The sequence below is a fragment of the Phoenix dactylifera genome, chromosome 18, assembly GCF_009389715.1.
Source record: "Phoenix dactylifera cultivar Barhee BC4 chromosome 18, palm_55x_up_171113_PBpolish2nd_filt_p, whole genome shotgun sequence".
Lineage (NCBI taxonomy): Eukaryota > Viridiplantae > Streptophyta > Magnoliopsida > Arecales > Arecaceae > Phoenix > Phoenix dactylifera.
The window spans coordinates 8,097,401-8,110,109 of record NC_052409.1 but is presented as its reverse complement, the minus strand read 5'-3'; the positions used below and the strand labels follow the sequence as shown (position 1 = coordinate 8,110,109).

General features: G+C 39.7%; 1 protein-coding gene across 1 annotated transcript; it reads right to left on the bottom strand.

The window, feature by feature from the left end:
- Nucleotides 1–1,341: 1,341 nt before the first annotated feature.
- On the bottom strand, nucleotides 1,342–11,028 carry LOC103703391. The gene is given in 9 exon segments (XM_008786237.4): nucleotides 1,342–1,737; nucleotides 1,739–1,859; nucleotides 1,942–2,012; nucleotides 2,098–2,217; nucleotides 2,305–2,425; nucleotides 10,391–10,472; nucleotides 10,475–10,544; nucleotides 10,636–10,728; nucleotides 10,844–11,028. Coding segments are annotated over 9 exon segments (918 nt in total). The 5' UTR covers nucleotides 10,955–11,028; the 3' UTR covers nucleotides 1,342–1,608.
- Between the last annotated feature and the right edge of the window lie 1,681 nt (nucleotides 11,029–12,709).

Sequence of the window (12,709 nt, the reverse complement as noted above, 5' to 3'; positions counted from 1 at the left end):
CTCAGTTTGTCCGAGTCGACTTCCAGAGGAAAGCAGTCTGAAAGGCAGAGAATCAGTTTCGGAGATCCTGTGAACGAGTCGACTCCAGATGTTCCAGAGTCGTCTCCCAAGTCATCCGAATCGACTCCTAGTTTGGCCGAGTCGACTCGTGAGAGAAATACAGAAAGTTGGATTTCTGAAATCCTGAGAACGAGCCGACTCCTAAGTGCCCGAGTCGTCTCCCGCTGTTGGCGAGTCGACTCCAGTTTGGTCCGAGTCGACTCCAGGACAAGGCATGCACTTTAATTCAAATTTGAAACAGTGGCCGAGTCGTCTCCAGTATAGCGCGAGTCAACTCCAGTACAGCCGAGTCGACTCCAAATCGCGCGAGTCGACTCCGATCCTAACGGATACATTGTCAGATTGTGCAGATGGGTCAGAACGGCTCTAATCTCCTCTCTAACGGCTATTTTTCAAAGGGGATCACTTAAATAGCCAGAGTGAACAGTAGTAAAAGACAAGAGAGTTATTCCACTTGAGTATTAAAGGTTTTCAACCACCAAAAGCATCTGAAGAGTGAATCCAAGCAAAAGAAGGTAGAAGTGCATTCAACTCAAACCAAAAGGCTTCCTTCGCATTCAAAGCTCTACCGACTGTTCCCCATCCTCCGGCTCATTCAAGAGGAGACTCAGAAATCGAGAAGCCCCACTTCAACAAATCAAATCTGTTTAAGGGCTTCTAACTCCTCTTTGTTTATATTGCCCTAAATCTGCTTTTTAGAAGCTTTATTGTTGTAAACTTAAACTCTTGCTTTACTTCTTGGTTCAATCAAGGGATTGAATCAAGGCTAGTTAGGTTTGTTGGTGAGCCAAGGTTAAAACCAACGGTGTAAGGTTGTGGTTGGTCAACCGGAAAAAACCAACTAGATTTGATTGCAAGCCCGAAAAAACAATCGTTTGGTTCTAATCGGTGAGCCTGTCAAAACCGACCGAGTTCGTTGTGATCTTGTGAAAACAACAAGTTTGGTTGTGAGCTTACAAAACAACCGGCTGTAATCCTAAGGATTATAGTGAACTTCCAAGTGCGGCTTGGGGAGTGGACGTAGGAGCAAGTGTTGGCTCCAAACCACTATAAACCTCTCTGTGTTTGTGTTGGTCTTTGTCTCTTTCTCTCTCTTCATTCATTGCATCTAGTAATCTAACTAATCCACTTGCAATAGATTTAGTTAATCACTCACTTTATTTTTAATTGGTCAATAATTAATTGACAACCTAATTCACCCCTCCTCTTGAGTTGTCTCCTTGGGCAACATAGGACCTATTGCACAATAGTAAATAAGTTGCATTGTGTCAAACTCAGCTCTAACAAAAAAAATATGTTGATTACTTGTGCAAAATATTATGTTCATTATATTCAGACCCATGAGTACATTTACTATGTGATTAGTGTTAGACAACTAAATATATTCACATCTTACAAGTTCCATAAGGTTAATACTCTAATGTGTATTAATAAAATATTTACACGTCTTATGTTGTTAGAGACAGATTTTCTAGAAAATTGAGCATACAAAACCCCTTTCGGTGGATCATATGTCATGAGTGTCATGATGGCCGCCATGTTAGGTTCCTAGGAATCATTTATAGGGCCCTCATCTTCCTCTGGTTTTACAAAGAACTCAATGTAAGCAATACGACTAGGCTGCTGAAGACCAGCGGAATCACCATAAGGGTGATGAACACCTTGTTTTGCAACTGAAAACCAGGTGCTGGATCTTCAACATCCCACCTCTCCCAATTGTCACTTTGCTTCCTCTGTTGTCCTTAATGACGCTACTAGGAATATTGGAAGTTGTTGCACGAAGGAACTTGTACTTGTACCTATACTCAATAGATTAAACATAGTGCTGATATTAAAAATTTGAAATTCATGGGGAAACCAGAAAAAACAAGAGTGCAGTACTTGTATGAGGCACGCTGATCACATTGGAATGCAATCAAAAGGTCAGCATTGGCATAGTACAGGAACTCTATCTGCAAAGAATTTGTTCACCCATGAAGTGGATTGAATAGCCAGGGCTTTTGATCAATAAAAAAATAACAGAGAATCTTTTCAAACCTGCAGATCACCATGACCTTCACCTCTAAAAGTAACAGAAGGAGGGTCTGGTTGTAGGAGTATCTGGATGCTGGAACCTGGCCATTCGAGATCATCAATTGCTTCCTTCAGCACAGCAGACTGAATATTACACAAAAGTGGAACCATTATAAAAGATAAATAAAACACTTAAGGGAAATAGGGACGAGAGCAGGACAAAGGAATCACCCTAACAGTAAAACTGACAGGAACATTCCCAGTTGGTTCAAAGTGGTAGTCCCAGGATATGGTGTCTGGGATTCTGGTTCTGATCTCCGCATAAATGCAAGCATCAGGGGAATCCACTGACCTAGGATGACATAGTTAAGATAAATGACTAGAGCACAATCACAAACACAAAATGATGAATTCGTAACTTGACAACCACAGGGCTATGATCAAAGATTCAAAGGTTTTTTCCATGATCAAATTGCAAATACCAGCATTCTGCAATATAATGAAATTGATTGAAGCTCAATCAGCAATTCATTACATGATAGCTGAATGAAATGCACTAGAAGGAAATATAGTTGTCACTTGGATGTTATTACATTCAATCAAACATCCATGAAAGCGAAATTAATGGCTCTTTAGTTTCAAGTGTAACATAAGATATGTCTATGTATATGATGAAGAAATGATGATGTGCATCCATCCAACAAGGGCTCTTTGGCTATTTGTCAATAAAATATTGTCATGGCAATTTGTGTTGCAATTAGGGCATTAGTGAAGCCCAAACCAAGTAACAGCAGTTTGTAATACCAACCACTAAACAAAATCATCCTGTCTTGCTTATTATCTAGCAAAATCCCCCAAATTAATAAGGGGAAAATGGCTTATACTCATGGTTTGACTGCCATTTCTATGAGCTAGATACTGTATCTCTGAAGGTCAGGTAGCCTATTTTCTTATCAGGCATCTCCTCAGCCTTCTAACTGAATAATAAATCCAAGAGCCACCAACACGTCCAATACATTTATTTCTTTTCATTTCTTTTAATATATATATATTTTTATCTAAACATGTTACTTCTGTAGAATTGTCTCCTCTCTCTTATTTGACGATTAATAGCAGGAGAATTCTACCTAGGATAATGTACCCACTTTGGAAAACCTCCCGGAAACTCAAACCTGCACATGCTTTCTATGCACTTCGTTACTTCAAGTGTTTCCAAAATACATGCCTCCCCACACCAACACCAATACCGGCTCCCTTGCCCACTCCTGATTTGGGGCAACTAAGGTTTGAGGAGAGGGCCGCTTATCTCTTTATCCTTATTCCATATGTTCCAATGTCTCCATGTAGCCTACTATTTGTAAGCCAACTAAATAAGTCCTCGAAATTGTAGTATAACCTTTTATCCTACTCAACATGTATTTCAGGATCTTCATATGAGGAAAATGATTGGTGGAGGACATGAACAAGGAGGCTTATACCTGCTTGATCTTGGTGGATGTTCTTTAGCTCTCTTATGTTATAGGGATTCTTAGTTCGATGGCACTATCATTTAGAACATCCATCCTTCTCAATTTTGAATTCTATTATTCATAGTAACGTATGGACATCTTGTAATGTGTTTTTGACTAGTTAAGAATTTTGTTACTTTTTTTATTACTTTCACACACCTTAGTTATACTATCTGAAGAAGGAAAAAGTGTCTAACATGTTCAAAATATTTCATAAAAAAATTCTAGAATCAATTTAATGTGAATATCAAAGTATTTAGAATTAATAATGGAGGTGAACATATATCCAATGGGTTTGATGATAGTCTTTTGGATCAAGGTATTCTTTAAAAGACATTGCATAGGCACGACCCAACGAATGGAGTTACAGAGAGGAAGAATCAGCATCTACTTAAAGTATCCATGCATTATTGTTTGTAAGAAATGCTCCAAAATGTTCTTGGAGTGATGTTGTACACATTGCATCTCATATGAAGAATAGAATTCCTTATTCTTTCCCAATTTATAAGAGTTCAAAGCGAGTATTATGCCCTCAAGAACCACATGTTCTGTCATTCCTAGAGTTTTTGGTTGTGTATATTGTACATAAACTCAGTCTAGCTCAGGAGAAAATGCATCTTAGGTCCTTCAAATGAATCTTTCTAGAATTTTGGGGTTAGGTGTTATGAAATTGTATTTATAAAAAGTACGTGCGATTAGATGTTACATTTCATGAAGATATTCCATACTATTCAAAAACAGGTCATATTGCAGGACCATCTTGTGGCTTTGATGGAACTAAAGTGTATCAACTAGTTTTTCCTCCTGTCATTAATAAACCATCTAACACATCCCAGAGGATTCTAGATCATATCCATCAAAAAAGAAATGATAAGATCTCCAAAGACATGAACTCAATTGAAAACACCAAATGGAGATCCAAATACAATTATCAATTCCCTAATCTCTCCTCGTTGATGATTTGTTCCCTATTGCTCCCAAACAACAAAAAGGGCCTTGTAATTCAAGTACCATCAATCATTTTGTCTCATTTGCATATCTTTCCCCTTCTTATAAATCTTTTGCTCTTGTAACTCCTTCCATCTATGTCCCTAATTCCTTCAATTCTCTTAACAATCCAAACAGGAGAAAGGATATGAAGAAGAGATGGAAGCACACCATAGGATTGATATATATGAGACCTAGAAACTGGTTTTGTTGCCTTTAGGAAGCACACCATAGGATGTTGATGAGTTTACACTATCAAGTTTCAAAGATGAATTGGATAAGATCCAAGGCATGTTTAGTTACTAAAGGCTACACTCAAGCCTCTGGTGTATACTACTTGAGGCTTTTTTCCCAGTAGCAAAAATGAACTTAGTAAGAGTTTTAATTTTTTTGTTTTAGTAAGAGTTTTATTTTTTTTAGGATGGTCTCTTTATCAATTAGATGGCAAGAATGAATTCCTCCATGGAGATGTTCTTGAGGAAGTTTGCATAGACCCACTTTCAAGTTTATCTCTAACCAAAAGAGCAGCATTGGCTTGCCGTCGCACTCGGTATGACAAATTTATCAAAATATTATTTGATTTTGGATCTAGGAGAATTAAAGCAAGTTACTCCGTATTTATTAAGAAGACTCCTCGTGGACTTGTAGTTCACATTATTTATGTAAACAATATTATGTGATAAGCAATGATTTGACAAGAACTGGAGTTTTGAAAAGGTAGAGTTTGGAGATATAATCAGGATTGCTTTGGTACTTCTTAGGTATTGAAGTAATCCATTCTCATAATAGAGTAGTTATTTCCCAAAGGAAGTATGTCTAAGATCTCCTGAGGATTCAGGACTTCTTGTTGCAAGCCTGTACATACTCTATGGAAACTAACTTGAAAGTTTTATGCTTATCAATGATAGCCACATAGAAATCCAAATATGTGTTTAAGATTAATAGGACAGCTTATGTACTTGATTATCACTAGACCAAAGATTACTTATTCTATTTTGTCATTAGTTCATGCAAAATCTTTAAGCTCCTCACCTTGAAATTATGTATAGGATTCTGCACTATCTTAAAGGAGCACCAAGTTGTGGCATACTATATGGTACTCAAGTAAAGCTTAAGGTGATGCTGATTGGTTAGGCTCTCCATTTGATGGAGGATCAAATCTAAATATTATACATTCATAAGGGGAATGTTGTTACTTGGAAAAACAAGAAACAACCTATTGTTGCAAGATCTAGTGCTAAAGCTCCCAACCAATTGCTTTAACTACATGAGAACTGATGTGGTCTATTTGAATTACGGTCTTGGTTTCACAAACCTATTCCTCTTGAGTCTTGCCTGTGACAATCAAGAAGTTATTCAGAACTTACATTGCCAATAACTCGATCTTTCACAAAAGGATGAAGATAAGACATGATAATTTGAGCTGTTTAGACTGGACTCTAACAACTAATATGCATTCCATTTCTTACAAGAACTATTTATATAAAGCTCGGCTGGCTATAGAGGGACAAGCGTGTTCACTAGTCCCTTTTCTATAGGTTATAATCACTCTCATCTTCAAACATCTATACCTCACCCATACACTCAGAGAGTGGAGAAATACACCTTCAAAAATTGGGAATATATTTATCAGTCTAATATTAAATATTTAAATTTAATGGAGAATAAAGTGATCTAGACTATATTTCATGTGCCCAATACTAGTATAATATATGTTATTATTTAAATTATTTATTATTTTGAATTATATTGGACTGAAATAGAATAAGTTGGGTCTCGTTCATGTTCCCTTCTTTTATTTCTGAGCTTAGAAATCTAGCTTGTGTTCGACTCAATATATAATCAAGCGAGCTTATTTCAAGCTGAATTTCGAGTCGCACATTTGCTGCTCATGAAGAACTCGCTTGTTGATAGCCTATATGGGGCTAGGTCCAGGCCTCAAATTTCAAGCCTATGCTCTCTCCCAGCTTGGTTCAAGCAGGCTCAAACCTCGCCTAGGCCCAATGCCTAGCCCATTTTACTTCAATCTAAATCAGGCCAGATTTGAAAGCCCATTATATAGATATTGTTTAAATACAGAATAATGTGAACCATTCATTTAAAAATCAATGGTGCAAATTAAACAATTCTATGCCAACACCATCTCCCATTTTATTTCCATCCATCCTCCACTCTTCTCTCCTCTTAACAAGGTGCCACTTCTTGTTGCTACTATCAACACTGTCCATTCCATCCATTGGTCATCGTAATTGGCACCATAACTATCATCCATGACAACCATTGCCATCAAAGAAACATCTATACCAACAACACTTTGCACCTCTCTCCTGTCTCTCTCTCATCACCACTGTCCACTCGCCATAACCAGAGTCCATCCACAAGTCACCATCCAAACTTTGACATCATCAACCCTAAAGCCACCAACCTGCCAAACCACACCTCTTCAAATTGTTTCACCCATTCCTCCACTTCTCTCTCTCATTCACGTCTCGTCGCCCCCCCTTTTTTTCCAACGCCTATGAATAGCAGGCAAAGGGAGACGGGCCAAGGCAAGAACTCAAATTGGGACAGACCTAGTGTTCATTTTTGGAACTGGACCAAGGCTAGACTTACACTAAATTCTAAATATTTTGATCCAGGCCCAAGCCTAAGAAGGGATGGACCCAAAGCCCCAGTCCATTAGCAACTCTAAGCAACAAGCACAAGGTTGAGGCCATGGGTGGCACATACTTTAATGTCCCTCTTCATTACTCTAGAAGTAGCAATGTTGCGGACATAATGTATGACAATTTGGCATCATTGTTTGAACATTTATACATTTCTTAAGTGAGCAATTGTACCTATTCATAGGCCATAAACTTCAAGAACCTTGTGCCTAATTGGCAATCCACATAAAGACATTATGTTATTAGCTTTTTTTATTAATTTCAAGCATCTACCATGATAGGACATTCATATCTCCCTATGGATCTGTATGGTTTCCCAGTCCTCTAGTAGCTTAAATTCATTTTTCCAATATTGCTTGCTTATATACTATTGGCTTATTAGTACCATACTTGCCAACTACTTTGAGCATCACATATTAGCCATACTTGCATTCCTGCCAATTTAGCACAATAATTGCGAGATACAATTGGTGGGAAACAAATTGGCATTGCCCTCGCCCCTTTCCGTTTCTTTCAAGTTTGACATAGTGATCTATGTTAGTTTCTTCTCTTGCAATAAATATCGTGGCATAGTTGAGCATTATAACCTAACTCTGGGGATGGGTTTAGGACAAAGATAATCAAGCATAACAAGTGTTAGGCAGCTAATCATAAATCAATATAAAGTGGGGCTAAAAGAATTAAAAGTGAGCCTTAAAGCTCAGAAAAGCCAAATGAGTTTGAACATAATGAACAAATTCCTAAACAATTGTCAACCATGGGCCTAAAGCCTAATACCTGATGCAAACCTAACTTGACTTGAATCAACTTAAATTTATACTTCAAATAACAACGGACCACCATGAACATGAGGAGAAAGCAAAAGCAAGAAGTGCGCAAGAAGTAGAGATAGAAGGGGATAAAGGGGAGGCTGCGTAGACCATTCCAAGAGGAAAAGCTAATGGGCAAGAATTATAACATGGGGCAAATAAGGGAGTAGAGGGGAGGAAGCCCAAAGCCACTAAATGGTGCAGAAGAGAAGGAGGTTGTGCATTTTAATCTATCATGAAGGGGAGGCCAAATAAAGAAAGCACAAGGGGGGGAGATTGAAGGGAAGGGAGGCCATTGCCCCTTGGACATGAAAAAGGGAAGAAGGGCATGGCCACCAAACTATTACAAAGGAGTAGTTTCATTGGCCTTGAAAGGATTGGTTAGAGGAAGAGCGGATACCATGGAGGTGAGATGGCAGGGAAGGATGTGGTTGTGCTAGATGCTTGAGGTGAAGAGAATTGAGGTAATGGGTCAAGCAAATTTAAGAATTGAACTACAAAATATGATTAAAGCGGTTTCTAGGGTTCTCTTTCTTAAATAGTGGGTGTTCATTCTAAGCCATCCATCAAAAGCAAATTGGTGGCCTACATTTCAAATATCGTCTATAAATATTAAGATATATAAAATAGTATACCATTTAATATATTCCAAAAATTTAATACAACAGAATAGAATATATCATTCAATAAAGTTAGGTTTATGTTTTGTGTTCTTGTCAAGGCTAACTGTTGCCTTAACCTGCCTAGAAAGTTATTTGGGCCTTAATTTTTAGGCCCAACCCAGACATAGACCTTAAAAGATTGGGCCCAGAGCCTAGCTAGACAGGAGCCCTCTCTAGATCATTTCTAATCTTACTAGAGGACTACGATAGGCTTTGGAATTCGTTCAAGTCTCAAGAGGTCCTTAACTCCAACCTTTAGCAGCTAATAATCGCATTAGGAGGCAATACTCACAACGTTCATGCTTGCTTAGGGTTTAGTAGAAGTTACTTTCCTTTATGTATAATTTTTTGGTGTTATTTTGAAAAAGAAAAATCCAAATTCCACATTAACTTTCTCAGATTGGCCAATTACAGCAATCACATCCAATGACAGCATTCTTTTTTATGCAAGGGTTGATCATTCCTGAGCTACATGTGCTCACAAAAATAGTACTAGTGATGAAAGACAACAACCAATTATCTGATTCAAATATTAAGAACAGTACTCCTGATTTCAGATTTTATATGTTTTGCTTGCTCAAGAAAAATGTCAAAAAGCTACCCAGAATCTATAATCAGGTATGAATCAGTCAACTGAAAGTCAAACTAAACTAAATTTGGTTCTCTACATGGAGGAATATCCAGAAAACAAAGAACACCTATATCTGTGTTTCAGGCTGAGAAGTTCTCTCAAATGTCAAACTTAACACATATGGTCGCAATAAATTAATTAAGCAACAACCAGAGGGCTCTACTTTGCTTTCACCTAAAGATGAGCACCAAAAGTTTACAGGCAATATCCATGGTCGATTTAATGATTCTGACCAAATGTGCTTTCTACCACAGGTCTTCTCATATAGTTTGACAGACACCACAAAACGTACAAGATCCCACTAGGATCCAGGTCTTCTCAAAATACAAATACGCCCGAAAAATCATCTTAAGGAGCTAAACTGATTTAAATCCTCTTCCATCTCTTGGTGATTCTTATAATAACCAATAGATCCATAAAGCAGTCTACTTAGTGGTTTTAAATCTCTTCGTTTGAACATGGAGACAGGACCCTCTCAAAATCCTCCATGCTGTTTCAAAAGAACCAGCGAGAAATTTTATTACGGCATCCAAGGAAATGGCTGAAGAGATGATCTATGAACTCTTACAACACCATTAGTTATTTGTCCATAAATCCTCCATTTCCTTCTCAAACTCATATTTTTTCCTTAATCTTTCTATATCTCAAGGTTCAATAAGTTCATATGCTCCTGCTAACAAATTGGCCATCCTCCTGACTTACCATGCTCCTTCTAATCACAGTTAGGTGCCAATTCACTATCAGACCAGCCCGAATAAATGTGACAACAAGCAACAGATCTGAATTTCATAATAATCATAAATAACCCATTTAAAATATGTCTATGTCATTTTTATACATTCCAAGGTCTGCAGATATAAAAAGCATTCTTGCACGCTATAGTCTCAATCAATCAAATATGCATGCATACAAAAAGCTTCTTGGAGACGACATCAAGCAAACACAATGCATATCAATTTAGGCAGGTACCGGGCTCAAAGCAGTAAGACTGACCACAAATTAAGCTCAAGGAGATCTCAAAAAAAAAAAAAAATAATAGAGCTTCAGAGCCTACTTGAGAAGGAGCTGCATATCAGGACCAGGACTACCGGATTTCGTCACAGGGGCTTGCCCGGGTGCAGAAAAATGTGTGAGGCGTCAATGAACAGGCCCAAGCTCAGTCCAAACCTCGGCCGCCCCTCCGCAGCATACTCATATACCAGAAATAGCTTCAAATGAACGCGATTTCCATAACCAATTAGATAATTTGACACAATATAATGGTTATTTAAGTATGTTGGGTCTGCTGGCTGAGGATACCTCGCGCTTCAAGGTAGACCTTGGCCTGGGAGGCAAGCCGGTCTCCTCCACGATGAGGACGATGCCGTGTTCCGAGAGCTCGACGACTGCATCCTGAGTACAAGTGGAAAGGAGACCCTAAGAACCCTAGAAAAGGAAAAGGAGAAGAAGAAAAGAAGAAGGGTAGAAGGCATGGAGAGCGAGAGAGTGGGAGGGAAGAGTTTGGGACTTGGTGACGCTTCCAGCGGACGGAGGAGAGCGCGTCGACCATGCCTTGAACGCTGTCGAGCTGGCATACGAGATCGGGAGCATCGTCGGCTCCCCCGAGAGACGAACTCATCACCTTCGATTCTCTTCCTCTCGCCTTTCGCGCCCAGTTTTTCCCCACAATTTAGTGTCTCCTGATGGACCAGCGGGCAGGCTATACATGTAACTTTTTTTTTCTTCTTCTTCTTCTTCTTCTTTCTTTTCTTTCTTCTTCTTTCTTTTTTTTCTTTTTGCTTTTTTTTTTTTTTTTTTTTTTTTGCTAAAACGGGCATTTCATACTACACGGTACGAATACACCCAGCAGAATTTGCAAACAAAAGACCCCGGAAAGCACTGGGCAAGTCATCCCCACCAACCCATAGGTGCTTCCTGAGTGGCTCGCAACATACGCCGCCACCCAGTCAGCCGCCTCGTTTGCCTCACGATATGTATGCATAGTCTGAAAAAATAATCCCTCCCTCACCATCAACCATATATCACGAAGCAAAGGATGGACCCCTCTATCTTTGAGAGAACCCCTTCGAACCCAGCTAATCACCGTGGCCGAGTCACCCTCCAGGAGGATAGAGCTCACCTGAAGTACATGTCGTGCATACCGTAATCCCATCCAAGCCGCCCGTAGCTCTGCCCCTGGGACCGATGTGTCAAGATCTGACAACCCCCTACTACCACCATGCTGGACCTCGGACCCCTGATAACAAACCCTGCTCCTCCCCTCCTGCCTCCGTCCAGGACGAGCCATCAAAATTGACCTTGAGGAAGCTAGGGGTGGGGGCTCCTAGGTGAAAAACACCGTGTGATGGGCTGCCGAAGCAGTATGAGGCCCCAAGTGTCCCTAGCTGTCAAAGGTCTATGATCCAGACCTGCATGAAGGATCTCCGCTGCCTGTGCCCGCGCCCGCTCGACCACGAATCTGAAGGGAATATCTTCCAAGTCGTCCGATAAAATCGAACGCCAGGCATGAAAATCAGTTTTAATTTTTTTATTTATTTTATTTATAACAATTATAAATATTTAATTTAACTTTTATGTAAAATTACCTCAAGCCCGCAGCGGAAGTTGGTCGAGGTAATCTGGATCTGGATCCCTGAAGGTAGCTCTGCGAGGCCTGGATCTGCAAGCCCTCTACTTCGCACGCACGTCAAGCTTCGTAGGAAGGTTGGACGATATCTGTATTTTGCAAAACTACTTTTTGCAAAAAGGACCCCAGAAGAACACTTTTCTTTTCTTCTCCTTCTTCTTCTTCCTTCTCTCCCGTTTCCAACCCGAGAGCTTCAATTTTGGACTGATCGCAGAGGAGAAGAGAGGAGACTGGAAAGCCGAATTTGAATGCTTGCCACTGGGAGAGATTGGAGAGAGAAGGACCACTTCTTCTCTCTTCCTCTTCTCCTTTAGAAAAATCCCACCGAAGCTGCCTCTGTCTGTGAAGTTTCTTCCAAAATTCACAGACAGATTCACTCCTTTTTCTCTCTGATTCGTTCTGTATTCAAGAGGAAAACCTTGGTCTATCTATAGGCCAACGCGAGAGGATTTAAGAGGAGTAATGACTGTTTTACGAATCCATACGTTATGAATTCATAACGTTCGTTTCAAAACAAACGTGGGGAAAAACAGTAAATCCATCCGATAACAGCCGGATTTCAAAATCAAATTTAACCGGAATGTAGCCGGTTCAAACCGGACATTCCGGTCCAGACGGCAGAACGCCGGAGGCCAGACGGTGGCACGGTGTGGAGACGAGCCGGGAGGAAGAAGGCTCTGTTTTCTCCTCCCAGGCTTTTCTCCATTGCGGTTCACAAAAAATCCTTAAGGGTCCATGAGGGAAGTG